Raw genomic sequence first — 15,883 nt, 5'->3', positions numbered from 1 at the left:
GGGGATGTTTTTCAGAGGCAGGGACGTGGAGACTAGTCAGGATCGAGGCAAAGATGAACAGCGCAAAGTACAGAGATATCATTGATGAAAACCTGCTCCAGAGCACTCAGGACATTGGAAGGTGAACCTTCGCCCCACTCTAACAGAACAACGACCCTAAGGACACAGCCAAGACAATGCAGGAGTGGCTTCGGGACAAGTCTCTGAATGTCCTTGAGTGGCCCAGCCAGAGCCCGGACTTGAACCCGATCGAACATCTCTGGAGAGACCTGAAAATAGCTGTGCAGCGACGCTCCCCATCCAACCTGACAGAGCTTGAGAGGATCTGCAGAGAAGAATGTGCCAAGCTTGTAGCGTCATACCCAACTCGATGCTGTAATCGCTGCTAAAGGTGCTTCAACAAAGTACTGAGTAAAGGGTCTGAATACTTATGGAAATGCCATACTTATGTTTTTTTAAAGTTTTTTTTTATACATATATATTTAAAATGCTAACATTTCTAAGAACCTGTTTTTGCTTTGTCATTACTTTGTCATTAGTTTAGAGAGTTGCTAGCTACCTTCCAGGCCCAAACATTGATAATCATGTCGTGCTGGTATCCCACGCTGACGATGTACTTGCTGTTGGGGGAGAACGCCACACAGGAGATGCCATACTTATGTTCCTGTAACTCAGCAACCTGGGTCCGTTCTGCAACGTCCCACACCCGCACAGCAGGCATGTGTCCACTCTGGAGAGAGAGAGAGTCGGAGAGAGAGAGAGCGAGAGAGAGAGAGACAAGAGAGAGAGCGAGAGAGAGAGAGACAAGAGAGAGAGACAAGAGAGAGAGACAAGAGAGAGACAAGAGAGAGACAAGAGAGAGAGAGACAGAGACACGACAGAGAGACAGAGAGAGACAAAGAGAGTGAGAGAGAGATAAACAGAGAGAGACAGACAGAGAGAAACAGAGATAAACAGAGATCAACAGAGAGAGAGAGACAGACAAATAGACAGAGACAGACAAATAGACAGAGAAAGAGAGAGACAGAAAGAGAGAGACAGAGAAAGAGACAGACAGACAGAGACAGACAGACAGACAAAAACAGAGAGAGAAAATAATGCATAACAGTAGAACAAATCATGTACAAACCATTGTGCTTGTTTTCACTCGACACACCATGTGTCACACATCCCCCCCATCCACACATTTTATATTCATTTATTTCACGTTTATTTATAGCGGCAAGTCGATTCTTATAATAACCACCTGACAGGTTTGTGTTCACAAGGTGATGTCGCCACAGTCAGAATCCCTGGATCATGCAGATGGACAGGAGACGCTCTCGTCTCCACTAAGCTTTTCAATGTACCCTGTAACTGCTTACTAATCCGCTAATGATTTGTCTTATGCAACTCAACGACAGAACAGAAGATCAAGTGGAGGGAATTTAAAGAGGACAGGCGAGGGAAGCTTAAGCCAGGAAATATATTCTAATCCATCCCTAGTACCTTCTTCCCCTCTGCAGGCAGTGGCTTTGTACGCATCATTCTTATACTGGCTATGGAAAGAGGTCCCGTATGAGTGACATAAGGCATATTTCTACCAATGTCAGATACGTGTAGTGTTTTGATGGTAAATAAATATAACCAACTACAGTAGCAGCTAGGCACAGTAAACCCATGGTTGGGATTAGCTTTGCTGCACCTTCTTAGAACAAAACAATCAGGAGAGATGTTGTCTCGCTCTTTAAAAGAAAGAACAGAGGCAGACTGAACAGAGGGACCTCCCTTTGAGAGCATACATAGAGTAGGCAGCATGGTCACTGGCAGCATGGTCAGTTAGCTACACCACAGAGGACAGAGAGACAGGGTGAGCTGAGCACCAGCACATGCAGTATGCCTTCTGCCACTGGCACATCCATGGAAGTCTCCCTCTTTCTCTTCCCTCCCCTCCAGACAGCTGACAGAGTCAGTCTGGCACCCTGCCCACTCCTGCTGCCATGGCAACCCTGCAACAGCACACACACTTTTCTGGCTAGTATGGATTAAACTAAACACACACGCGCATGCACTGACAGAGTCAATGGTGCAGCGCGAACACACACACGACACACACACACACGACACACACACACACACACACACACACACACACACACACACACACACACGGCCCTTTGTAAATGTGGCACAGACAGTGTTCCGTTTATGAACTGTGGGGTTGGACACTGCAATGATAGCTCTGCCATGCCCTGGCAGTGGAGCAGGAAACAGTCAGCACTTTTTTAGGAAGCTACAGTTGAAGTATCATAATTTCATCACAGCATGCAAAGACATACTATAGGGCCCTAAAAAATCTGTGTTAAATTTTGCCTGATTCCAAATTCTGTTTTCTCCATTTTGTTTCTCCAGGTGTCCGTTTTCCCCGTTTTTTAAGGTTTTCACTCTCAAAATCACACTTTTCTCTAAATTGAGTGTTGAAGTCCACAACAATGTTTAAACCACATCAGGAGACCAATATTGAGGTCTGGGAATGTTTTGAGGAATTTAGATGTAGTGTAGTTATCCTTTAATTCCAGCGCTAGCAAGAGGCTTTTCTTTCACAGTGCTTTGTAGCGCACATGTGATGGTAGAGTTGGCAAAACAAATACCCACTGGATTGATGCAAATAATATCATTCTGCCAGGTCAGCAGAGGCTACTTGTAGTTAACATTTAAATGAAGGTTTTTGTGAAAGCCTTTCCATCTACCAGAAGACTGTTCATTAGCATCATCGCTAACAGCTACACAAAGTGGTAGACGCACTGCACACGCAGACGAGGAATTATCTTTGCTTATTCAGAAAGCTGCAGAAAATAAGAATCACTGATGGATTCTGTTCCTAGTCTTATGATACAATTTGACAAATTAATTAACTTTAAATACATTTAGTTGATTCCCTAATTAAGTTGACACATTTTTTAGTATGGTTGAATTCTGTTTTAATGTCTGGATTCCGTGATTCTGTCCATGTTTTTTTTCGCATCACGGATTTTATAGGTCCCTCACAATGGAATGACACTCACCTCTCCTGTGACCACAAATTTGCCATCAGGGGAAAATGACAGAGTGGTGATGGTTTTCCTGTGAAGAGAATAGGAGACAGAGAGGAGAGGAAACGTTTCATTACTCTCAAAAATAAGTGAATGCATCCTGGTCTCGAGGGGTTTTTCCGCTTGGGGTGTACTCTATAACAATGGCACACTCACCACAATCAATACATCAAATCTGATGATTATCGTCACACACTAAAGTAGAGATTAGAGACACCTACACCACAGGAAAGGAGTCCTACACAATTGCTGCTGTACCAACAGTACAGTCTGAGAACAGTAAAACGATACACCCTGTGGTGGTAAAGACATGAGTTTAAAGAACAGTGTCTGCGCTGACTGCCTGTGGCTGGCTGTCAAATGGTTGTTTAACAGGTTCAATTTCAAGGGCTTTCTTAAACTGTTGAAGCAGTTATTCCGGGCCAGTACTGGTACACAGAGATATTGTCTGGCAACCTGTTGTGCAATACTTCATCGGAAATAAAGTTATGCCCTAGGGCTTATGTGGGGAAGCGTCTGCCATTTGGAATGCACATTCCCCCTAGCTAAGTGTCAAATGTTTGATGCATAGCCAAGCAGCTTTTCTCTTATCAAATGTTGTACTAAGCATTACTGTACTGTGATCTTATCATGGCAGAGTAATAATTAGTCTGTAGAGTGATGAGCAGTAGGAGTAGAGCAGAGAGGGTATTAAGTTCCAGTTTTAGCCTCCAACAAGGAGAGATTAAGAAAACAAACTCATCTTGGTATATGACAGAATGAAGACTGGATGGAGCCAGCGAGTCACATTGATTTCGAGGACATCTTTTCAGCCCTAATGACGCGACCACATCTACCTACCTCTGCCTTTTCCATACATGAAAGGGGTGGGCGGTGGCTTTGAAGCCGGGGTGCTGCTTTGGTCGTGGCTGACTGTCTGTCCAGTGCTCTTGTTCAGTCGTTCCATAAGCCATGTTGTGTTAGACACTATGGACTAGCTCCCTCCCTCATCCAGATGGCCTGTGTTAACAGGTCCTACAGTGTTAGGCAATCCTACTCCATGGAACCACAAATCTTCCCTATTATTCTACAACGTAGAGAATATTAAACATAAAGAAAAACCCTGGAATGAGTAAGCGTGTCCAAACTTTTGACTGGAACTGTATATGGGTGGCAGGTAGCCTCGAGGTTAGAGTGTTGGGCCAGTAATCGAAAGATCACTTGTTCGAATCCCGGAGGCGACAAGGTGAAAAGTCTGTCGCTGTGGCCTTGGGCAAGGCACCTGAAACGCTCCAGGGGTTCCCACTGAATTGATGCAAATAATCATGATATCATTCTGCCAGGTCAGCATAAGCTACTTTGTATTTAACTGAGAAGGTTTTTGTGAAAGACTTTTCATTAGCATCAGAAGACTTTTCATTAGCATCATCGCTAACAGCTACACAAAGTGGTAGACACACGGCACACACACAGACAGGGAATTCTGGTTGCTTCTTCAGAAAGTTGCAGGAAATACGAATCACTGATGGATTCTGTTAATGTCTTATGATAAACTTGGACATGTATTGAGACACAGGTGATGGCTGGGTATGTAGCCTAGGCACCAAATCAAGACTATTCTCATGGGATTGCTATTACAATCTTTACTGTTGTAGTTTTGTTTTTGTATGTCAGCTATGTATGAGGAGGAACCCTGAAGCCTAAGTGACTGACTAGCTGGCTGCAGCCATGCACTCTCTTGGCTTCGCTTGGCTTCGCCTGGCTTGACGGACTGAACAGGAGGCAGCAGTTACACCATGAAGCCTCACCTGGAGCTGTTGAGGATGTGATGCTGTTTGTTCTTCTTGGGGTTCAGCAGCACCACCACACATCTGTAGGAAAGAGAAGGAACGAGAATAGGGTTTAGACTACATAGATTTACTCAGGGGAATGACCCCGATAATCAAGGCTCAGCGGTCTCCCATGTAGCTCAGTTGGTAGAGCACGGTGCTTGCAACGCCAGTGTTGTGGGTTCGATTCCCACGGGGGACCAGTACAAAAGAAGCATGGAAATATATGCACTAATACTGTAAGTCGCTCTGGATAAGAGTGTCTGCTAAAATGACACATTTAAAATGGACTGCAAAGTGCTAGATAAAAAGTAAAGTAAACTAACATGCAAAGTTAGGTAAGTAGTAAACTTAAATATAGCTACTGCGGAGAGTGTGGACTGAGTCACAACACAGACGACACGGAATTCCCTGATGCCAAGAATAACTCCTGAGCCGAACTAAAATAAAGTTACATAAATACTTAATATCCCTCTCTTGCTGTATTTTAGGTTGAATATCAGAGTAGAGGAAAGCATGGCTGAAAAGTCACTGTGTGTGAGTGTTGGAGTGAATGCAGGAGCACTGATAGCATGACCAAACAAAACCAGATTGCCTTTTAAAGCTGCTTCCATTTCTTGTTTCATCTCCCAGTGGGGAAACACTCCTAGAAGCTAAACGACGTCCAGGGCCTTTTACTTTATCACACAGCAGGGAAGATGAGAGGGAATACTTGCTGTGTAGTCAGTCACTGACAATGTGTCAAGGGAGAGGCTGGGCACTGTTGTGATCATCAGAGCTGGAAAGCCTTTGAATAGAAGTGTTTCAGGTGTGCTGGGGATACAATCAAAGGGACAGCCAGGCACTATGGCATCACTGAGATTGCACAGACAAGAGGGAGAAAGTTCTAGAAAAAAAATGGTGGTGCACCTTCGGAAACTCTACAGTAGCCCTACTGTACTACTGTCTACTGAGCTAGTAGCCTCACCACCACAGAGCAGCTGACAAAGCCTTGCTTTGGGGGTCTGCAAGCAAGAACATTGTAAATGCTTCATGTTTTTCTTCCAGAGGACTTCCCCTGGAACTGTAGGGGTGAAAATTAAATGCCATAAAATAAGGAAAAGATGTGGTCATACAACAAGACTACAGTGTCCAAGCCTGCTGCACTGTGCTGATGCACTGTACTACTGTCATGATGCCAAAAGTTACCTAACACCAATTCATTCTTAAAGAGTCTCCAGAGAATCAAACTGGGCACTGAGAATGCAGCCCGATGCCACACTTGAACAGGAAGCCCAGCATGCGTCTGTGTGATGCTTAACAGAGTAAAGCTCCTCAGTCCCTCTGAACTGGCTCCTACTGAGAGGGAGAGAAGGAGAGAGGGAGGTAACGGCCCATGCCAGACTTAGTCAACCCTGGCATTGCTCAGGGGGTGAATGGGCAAGACAAAATATTTAAGTGCCTTTGAACGGGGTACGGTCGGTGCCAGATACACACAGACCTTCCATCCCCTGGTCAATGGCAGTCTGGGGAGCTGGAGAGGCTTCTGCTTGCAGCCTGAAATGCCACATATGTAGGTTGCAGATACAAATGGGACTGTTACAGTAACTGGCCAACAGCCAGCCAGCTCTCCTGTCTGGCACGGTGTAAACACGACACTCAGACACACAGAACGAGAACGAGAGAAAGAGAACAAGAGAGAGAACGAGAGAGAAAATGAGAGAGAGAGAGAGACATGCTCCATCCCAAATGGCACCCCCTATTCCCATAAGGGTCAAACGTAGTGCACTACATAGAGAATAGGGTGCCATTTGAGACAGCGTCTGTTAGTCAGTGGTTGACTACCTAGGCCCCTGGAGCAGGTTTTATGCTGTCTGCTTGCTGGTGTCACATGTCAGAGAGCAGCCAGAGAGGACTGTGGGAAGACAGGACAGGCAGGCCAGCTGGGCCCCAGAGTTAGAGACCACACCACAGAACAATTCCTGTCTGCTGTGCTGTCATCTCATTCAATAGGTAGGAAACAAGCTGCACGTTGTTGATTGAGTGCACTTCATCACTGCCTTCCATGCCTTGGCTGTCATCGGTTTGTTCTTTTTCAGCCTATGTCAGCAGTAGAGGAATGGCTCATGGCTGTCTACTCTGTGGCATTACTTCAGCCAGAACTACAGGGGTGGGAGGGGAATGAGCTCATGGATCAATACTCCATTACTCATTGCACCACAAACACACCATAAACTCCCTCCCTCCCTTCTACAGTTCCACTGGGTTTTACAGGGGAAGCGAGAGAGTGAGGAACATTGAGTGGTTAGAACATAATAGCATTATTGGATTGGAGTGTACATAGAACCATGGGATTGATAGACAGGGTTATATTTCCCACAACACAGGCTGCAGTACTAGGCACAAACTGCTATCCTGTTTTTTCTATTCCAGACACTGCTGGTCATCCGGTGTCAGCAAGCACAGTCAAATGAACACAGTTGGCTTTTTATTAACAAAGACATGAATCAGGAAATTAACAGCGTGTCTTGAAGATCTACAGAGTAGCCTAGATAATCAGTAACATCACTTAGGCTAAGCATTAGAAAAAGCTCTAACGCTTCATCACAACATGTTTTCCCAACCTATACCATAACACTAAAACAGACCAGCTCTAACCTGCAGACATTAGCTCCATCCAAAATGGCACCCTATTCCCTACATCGGGGGTATTCAACTCTGACCCTACGAGGTCTGGAGCCTGCTGGTTTTCTGTTCAACCTGATAACTAATTACACCCACCTGGTGTCCCAGGTTTTTTTTCCTTATTAAAAAGGTCAGGGCAACTGGGCTGGTTATACACTATACAGTACCAGTCAAACGTTTGGACACACCTACTCTTTCAAGGGTTTTTCTTTATTATTACAATTTCCTACATTGTAGAATAATAGTGGAGACATCAACACTATGAAATAACACATATGGAATCATGTAGTAAGCAAGAAAACTGTTAAACAAATCAAAATATATTTTAGATTTGAGATTCTTCAAAGTAGCGACCCTTTGCCTTGATGACAGCTTTGCACACTCTTGGCATTCTCTCAACCAGTTTCACCTGGAATGCTTTTCCAACAGTCTCGAGGGAGTTCCCACATATGCTGAGCACATGTTGGCTGCTTTTCCTTCACTCTGCGGTCCAACTCATCCTAAACCATCTCAATTGGGTTGAGGTCAAGTGACTGTGGAGACAAGGTCAACTCCATCACTCTCCTTCTTGGTCAAATAGCCCTTACACAGCCTAGAGGTGTGTTGGGCCATTGTCCTGTTGAAAAACAAATGATAGTGGGACTAAGCGCAAACAAGATGGGATGGCATATCTCTGTAGAATGCTGTGGCAACCACACTGGTTAAGTGTGCCTTGAATTCTAAACAAATCCCAGACAGTGTCACCAGCAAAGCACCCCCACACCACCTCCTCCATGCTTCACGGTGGGAACCACACATGCAGAGATCATCCATTCCACCAGTCTAATGTCCATTGCTCATGTTTCTTGACCCAAGTAAGTCTCTTCTTCTTATAGGTGTCCTTTAGTAGTGGTTTCTCTGCAGCAATTCGACCATGAAGGCCTGATTCATGCAGTCTCCTCTGAACAGTTGATGTTGAGATGTGTGTTACTTTATTTCTGTGAAGCATTCATTTGGGCTGCAATCTGAGGCTGATAACTCTAATGAACTTTTCCTCTGCAGCAGAGGTAACTCTGGGTCTTCCTTTTCTGTGGCGGTCCTTATGAGAGCCAGTTTCATCATAGCGCTTGACGGTTTTTGCAACTGCACTTGAAGAAATGTTCTGGATTGACAGACCTTCATGTCTTAAAGTAATGATTAACTGTTGTTTCTCTTTTCTTATTCGAGCTGTACTTGCCTACTATGGACTTGGTATTTTACCAAATAGGGCTATCTTCTGTATACCACCCCCCTACCTTGTCACAAAACAACTTTTCTTTCTCAAGAAGGAAAGAAATTCCACAAATTAACTTTTAACAAGGCACGCCTGTTAATTGAAATGCATTCCAGGTGACTACCTCATGAAGCTGGTTGAGAGAATGCCAAGAGTGTGCAAAGCTGTCATCAAGGCAAAGGGTGGCTACTTTGAAGAATCTCAAATCTAAAATATATTTTGATTTGTTTAACACTTTTCTGGTCACTACATCATTCCATATGATGTTGTTATGTGTTATTTCATAGTTTTGATGTCTTCACTATTATTCTACAATGTAGAAAAAAGTAAAAAATAAAGAATAACCCTGGAATGAGAAGGTATGTCCAAACGTTTGACTGGTACTGTATACACACAAGTATGTGGGCACCCCTTCAAATTAGTGGATTTGGCAATTTCAGCCACACCCTTTGCTGAGAGGTGTATAAAATCGAGCACACTGCCAAGCAATCTCCATAGACAAACATTGGCAGTAGACTGGCCTTAGTGAAGCGCTCAGTGACTTTAAATGTGGCACCGTCATGGGAAGCCACTTTTCCAACAACAGCTGCTCCGGTCAACTGTAAGTGCTGTTATTGGGAAGGGGAAACTTACAGGAGCAACAACGGCTCAGCCGTGTAGTGGTAGGCCATACAAGCTCACAGAACGGGTCCGCTGAGTGCTAAACTACGTAGCGCGTTAAAATCATCTGTCCTCGGTTGCAACACTTACTACCGAGTTCCAAACTGCCTCTGGAAGTCACCTCGGCACAAGAACTGTTTGTTGGGAGTTTCATGAGATTAGATTCCGTGGCTGGGCAGCTGCTCACAAACCTAAGATCATCAAGCGCAATGCCAAGCGTCGGCTGGAGTGATGAATCACGCAAAACCATCTGGCAGTCCGACGGACGAATCTGGGTTTGGCTGATGCCAGGACAACGCTACTTGCCTGAATGCATAGTGCCAATTGTAAAGTTAGGTGGAGGAGGAATAATGGTTGAGGCTAGGCCCCTTAGTTCCAGTGAAGGGAAATCTTAACGCTACCGCATACAATGACATTGTGCTTCCAACTATGTGGCAACAGTTTGGGGAAGACACTTTCTTTCCTGTTTCAGCATGACAATGCCGCCGTGCACAAAGCGAGGTCCAAACAGAAATGGTTTGTTGAGATCGGTGACGAAGACCTTGACTAGTCTGGATAGTGCCCTGACCTCAATGCCATCAAACACTGTTAGGATGAATTGGAACACCGACTGTGAGCCAGGCCTGATCACCCATCAGTGACCGACCTCACTAATGCTCGTGGCTGAATGGAAGCAAGTCCCCGCAGCAGTGTTCCAACATCTAGTGGAGAGCCTTCCCAGAAGAGTGGAGGCTGTTATAGCAGCAATGTTCCAACATCTAGTGGAGAGCCTTCCCAGAAGAGTGGAGGCTGTTATAGCAGCAGTGTTCCAACATCTAGTGGAAAGCCTTCCCAGAAGAATGGAGGCTTTTATAGCAGCAGTGTTCCAACATCTAGTGGAGAGCCTTCCCAGAAGAGTGGAGGCTGTTATAGCAGCAATGTTCCAACATCTAGTGGAGAGCCTTCCCAGAAGAGTGGAGGCTGTTATAGCAGCAGTGTTCCAACATCTAGTGGAAAGCCTTCCCAGAAGAATGGAGGCTGTTATAGCAGCAGTGTTCCAACATCTAGTGGAGAGCCTTCCCAGAAGAGTGGAGGCTGTTATAGCGGCAGTGTTCCAACATCTAGTGGAGAGCCTTCCCAGAAGAGTGGAGGCTGTTATAGCGGCAGTGTTCCAACATCTAGTAGAAAGCCTTCCCAGAAGAGTGGAGGCTGTTATAGCAGCAGTGTTCCAACATCTAGTGGAGAGCCTTCCCAGAAGAGTGGAGGCTGTTATAGCAGCAGTGTTCCAACATCTAGTGGAGAGCCTTCCCAGAAGAGTGGAGGCTGTTATGGTATCAAAGGGGGGACCAACTCCATATTAATGCCCATGGTTTTAGAATGAGATGTTTGACGAGCAGGTGTCCACATACTTTTGGTCATGAAGTGTATTTTAACAGATAAGAGAGGCTGGAGAGGAGATGGGGCTTCAACCGTTCAGCAGAATTTACATGGAAAATATTATGCAAACTTCAGCCAACCAAAGAATTGCTGCTGAATGGTAACCACTAGTTAGAATCACAATGCTAACATTGTCATACAGTTATAAACATACTACAGAAAGCTTATATACTTTAAAACAATAAAAACATTGATGTTCAACATGGCAGCACACACCTGATCTCATGCAAATATTCTAACTGATTTCAGAGCAACGTAAATCCAATATTTACTGATCAGACAGGAGTCAGTCATAGACTGAGGAGGGGGGGGGGGGTGGACTAGTTAAAACAGCCTACCTACCTAGACTAACCTATGGCTAAATTCATGGCCGAGTATGCAGTAGCGGAGGGGGAAGACCAGTTAAAAGAAGAGCCTATACCTATGGCTAATTCATGACAGGCTGAGTAATAGTGTAATAGTGTAATAGTGTAATAGTGAGTAATAGTGTTACCACACAGTAAAGGCAATCCTCATCAGCCATCTGGTGGGTTCGTTCAGCAAACTGACAGGTGGTCAAGCCTCTGAAATGAAATGACAAAGCCTTACAGGGTCTGTAGTGTCTGCAGGGAGGGTATATCAATTTCCTTCCGACCCCAGAGAGAAGACAGAGAGACCATCCTCCGATCTGCCAGTCCACTCCACTTCAAAGAACCTCCTCCGCTTGCCTCCTCTCTCCCTCCCTCCCTCCCTCCCTCCATCTATCCATGCTGATCCCGCCTTATTTCTTGTCCTCCGTTCACGCTGAGACAGACTGGACGACCTCATCATTAATCTGCCATGCTGCAAGTCTCCTGTCCCGGTACGGTCAGGGTAGCTGGCTGACATCAACAGGAGCAAAACTAGGGGTTCTCTGGGTATGGGTAATAAAGAGCTTGTATCATTTCCACCAGTAGTTTGGAAAGTAGCGCTCACGAGCCAAAACGGGTCCTCGGACATTGTGTATGACGTCATCCATTTCAAATGATATATTACGTCCTGCAAAAAATACATCACTGCACAATTCATATGACAGGTAACAAATGTGTAAATGCTTAAGATCCTGTTCAATCTCTTTAAACCTACTGTGGAACAATGTAACCCTGATGAAGGCAGCATATTGTAGCTGTACCAACGTTGGAACCTATAAAACGTATTGAATCCGAGCCATGAGAGCACAATGAGAGACTACATAAGAGACAGATACAGTCGTCTACTGTAGACTTACAAAGTGCTAAAGAATATATATTTACTGCCTCAGGATTGAGGCTATTCTCTGTAGTCAGTGTTTTCTTTGTAGCGGTTTGTCTTTTCAGTCCATCCAGCGCCTCAGGTCTTACCGCATCCTTTGAGAATACAGTTACAGATGCTGTTGTGGGACCCTCCAGCAAAGAGCTGCAATGCAGCACAGAGGCAGAGTACACTCCTCTACGTCTGAGCAGGGCTATCTAATAGCTAGGGGCTACAAGAGGACTATTCCCTCCCCCACGCACCTTTTTCCTAACCCTCGCTCCCTCTTCACACATACGCACCCACACACACAGTTAATACGGACTCAGTTTGCTGCAGTGCGGTGCGGTCAGGACAAGTTGAGGGTGGCTGTCTGACACACATCTAGTCACGCATGTTAGACTCCTCCAACAGCCAGCAGGATGTTTAATGCTCACAGTGACATTGATTCCACATCACTAGAGATGCCTCTGTCTCAGACAACCTAGACATTCATTCATCCAAAACCCATACAGTCCGACCCTGTTCAATAATCTCACATATTATTCTAGGTTGCACTGTATATATACACACACTATAGTACCATGGATATTGACCTATACAGTCAAGGTGCTGCATTCAGGTTCTGCCATAAATGCGCTAACAAAAGGTAGGCAAAGGTGAAATTTAAAAGGGGCAATCAAAAGTTGCTACATCCATTTTTGGACTTCTATATGAATTATATGCACCCATTGATTCTTGGAGAATATAACCTATGAGCTTAGTTCAACTGTTGTACCCCATCAGAACCAGTAATAACCTTGTTTTATTCCAATGTTTGTATACAAAGTAAATGTAAACAAACAATACATAGCCTGAAAACATGGTTAAGACTATAATTTTGATATCGTGGAAGGTCAGCCCATTCATGCATAGCTCGGTTTATGAATCTGAGAGTGGTTCCATTTCTCCAGCCCCATCCCTCAGTTTTTAATCGAACAGGGGCAGAGAGAAATGTTTTATCGTTTCTACTGCTGATTGCCACTTTAAGACGTTTGCAGCAAATGCTGATATCCTTTAGTCATCAAACAACAAAGCTATGGTAAATCAAAAAATATACAATCCCTTGTCACTGACCTAGCATTCAACAACTTATCTTTGGGATCCTGATATTCCCCGATAATAATAACAACAACCAACATTTTTTTGTTTTTACTGAGTTACAGTTCATTTCAATTTAAATAAATTCATTAGGCCCTAATCTATGGATTTTACAGGACTGGGCAGAGGCGCAGCCCACCCACTTGGCAGCCAGGCCCACCCACTTGGCAGCCAGGCCCACCCACTTGGCAGCCAGGCCCACCCACTTGGCAGCCAGGCCCACCCACTTGGCAGCCAGGCCCACCCACTTGGCAGCCAGGCCCACCTACTTGGATTCAGAATGAGTTTTTCCCCACAAAACGACTTTATTACAGACAAACACTCAGTTTCATCTGCTGTCCGGGTGGCTGGTCACAGACGATTCCGCAGTTGAAGAAGCTGGATGTGGAGGTGGTTACATGTGTGGTTACATGTGGTCTGCGGTTGTGAGGCCGGTTGGATGTTCTGCCAAATTCTCTAAAACAATGTTGGAGGCGGTTTATGGTAGAGCAGTTAACATTTAATTATCTGCCAACAGCTCTGGTGAACATCCCTGCAGTCAGCATCCCAATCGCACGCTCCCTCAGAACTTGAGACACCTGTAGCATTGTGTTGTGTGACAAAATTGCACATTTTAGAGTGGACTTTTATTGTCCCCAATCCGAGGGACACCTGTGTAATGAGCATGCTGTTTAATCAGCTTCTTGATATACCACACCTGTCAGGTGGATAGATTATCTTGGCAGTGGAGAAATGCTCACTAACAGGGATGTAAGAAAATTTGTGCACAAAATTTGAGAGAAATACGCTTTTTGTGCATATGGATAATCTCTTATTTCAGCTCATGATACATGGGATAAATGTTGTTTTGTGTTCAGTGTACATTTTCAAGAAAAGTAGGCTAAATGGAACCAATTCACCTTTCCATGAAGGATCTGGGCCATTGTGGGGTGTGGTCTGGTCAAAAAGTAGTGCACTACCCTATATTAAAAGAGAATAGGGTGCAATTTCAGACGCACCCATAGCTAGACCTCATCAGATGCAGGACTCAGCCCATGGTCATATTCAGCACCCATAGCTAGACCTCATCAGGTACAGGACTCAGCCCATGGTTGTATTCAGCACCCATAGCTAGACCTCATCAGATGCAGGACTCAGCCCATGGTTGTATTCAGCACCCATAGCTAGACCTCATCAGATGCAGGACTCAGCCCATGGTTGTATTCAGCACCCATAGCTAGACCTCATCAGGTGCAGGACTCAGCCCATGGTCGTATTCAACACCCATAGCTAGACCTCATCAGATGCAGTCCTCAGCCCATGGTTGTATTCAGCACCCATAGCTAGACCTCATCAGGTACAGGACTCAGCCCATGGTTGTATTCAGCACCCATAGCTAGACCTCATCAGATGCAGGACTCAGCCCATGGTCGTATTCAGCACCCATAGCTAGACCTCATCAGGTACAGGACTCAGCCCATGGTCGTATTCAGCACCCATAGCTAGACCTCATCAGATGCAGGACTCAGCCCATGGTTGTATTCAGCACCCATAGCTAGACCTCATCAGGTACAGGACTCAGCCCATGGTTGTATTCAGCACCCATAGCTAGACCTCATCAGGTACAGGACTCAGCCCATGGTTGTATTCAGCACCCATAGCTAGACCTCATCAGATGCAGGACTCAGCCCATGGTCGTATTCAGCACCCATAGCTAGACCTCATCAGATGCAGGACTCAGCCCATGGTTGTATTCAGCACCCATAGCTAGACCTCATCAGGTACAGGACTCAGCTCATGGTTGTATTCAGCACCCATAGCTAGACCTCATCAGGTACAGGACTCAGCCCATGGTCGTATTCAGCACCCATAGCTAGACCTCATCAGATGCAGGACTCAGCCCATGGTCGTATTCAGCACCCATAGCTAGACCTCATCAGATGCAGGACTCAGCCCATGGTTGTATTCAGCACCCATAGCTAGACCTCATCAGGTGCAGGACTCAGCCCATGGTCGTATTCAGCACCCATAGCTAGACCTCATCAGATGCAGGACTCAGCCCATGGTCGTATTCAGCACCCATAGCTAGACCTCATCAGATGCAGGACTCAGCCCATGGTCGTATTAAGCACCCATAGCTAGACCTCATCAGATGCAGGACTCAGCCCATGGTCGTATTCAGCACCCATAGCTAGACCTCATCAGATGCAGGACTCAGCCCATGGTCGTATTCAGCACCCATAGCTAGACCTCATCAGATGCAGGACTCAGCCCATGGTCGTATTCAGCACCCATAGCTAGACCTCATCAGATGCAGGACTCAGCCCATGGTCGTATTAAGCACCCATAGCTAGACCTCATCAGATGCAGGACTCAGCCCATGGTCGTATTCAGCACCCATAGCTAGACCTCATCAGATGCAGGACTTAGCCCATGGTTGTATTCAGCACCCATAGCTAGACCTCATCAGGTACAGGACTCAGCCCATGGTTGTATTCAGCACCCATAGCTAGACCTCATCAGGTACAGGACTCAGCCCATGGTCGTATTCAGCACCCATAGCTAGACCTCATCAGATGCAGGACTCAGCCCATGGTCGTATTCAGCACCCATAGCTAGACCTCATCAGATGCAGGACTCAGCCC

At 45.5% G+C, this 15,883-nt stretch overlaps 1 protein-coding gene across 3 annotated transcripts in view; it reads right to left on the bottom strand.

Annotated features, from left to right (window-relative positions):
• The window catches only part of LOC135525636 (mitogen-activated protein kinase-binding protein 1-like), a 62,557-nt gene that overhangs the window by 35,719 nt on the left and 10,955 nt on the right, over window positions 1-15,883 (bottom strand). For all 3 annotated transcript variants that reach the window (XM_064953375.1, XM_064953376.1, XM_064953377.1), the window contains exons 3-5: window positions 4,859-4,921; window positions 3,045-3,102; window positions 560-730 (exon numbers count right to left, since the gene is read on the bottom strand). In XM_064953375.1, coding sequence (XP_064809447.1) covers window positions 560-730; window positions 3,045-3,102; window positions 4,859-4,921 — 292 coding nt within the window. The remainder of the gene's footprint in view (window positions 1-559; window positions 731-3,044; window positions 3,103-4,858; window positions 4,922-15,883) is intronic.

The sequence above is a fragment of the Oncorhynchus masou genome, chromosome 32 (genome assembly GCF_036934945.1).
Source record: "Oncorhynchus masou masou isolate Uvic2021 chromosome 32, UVic_Omas_1.1, whole genome shotgun sequence".
Taxonomy (NCBI): domain Eukaryota; kingdom Metazoa; phylum Chordata; class Actinopteri; order Salmoniformes; family Salmonidae; genus Oncorhynchus; species Oncorhynchus masou.
Note: the sequence above shows the minus strand (reverse complement) of the source record. Positions and strands in the feature narration are given on the sequence as shown.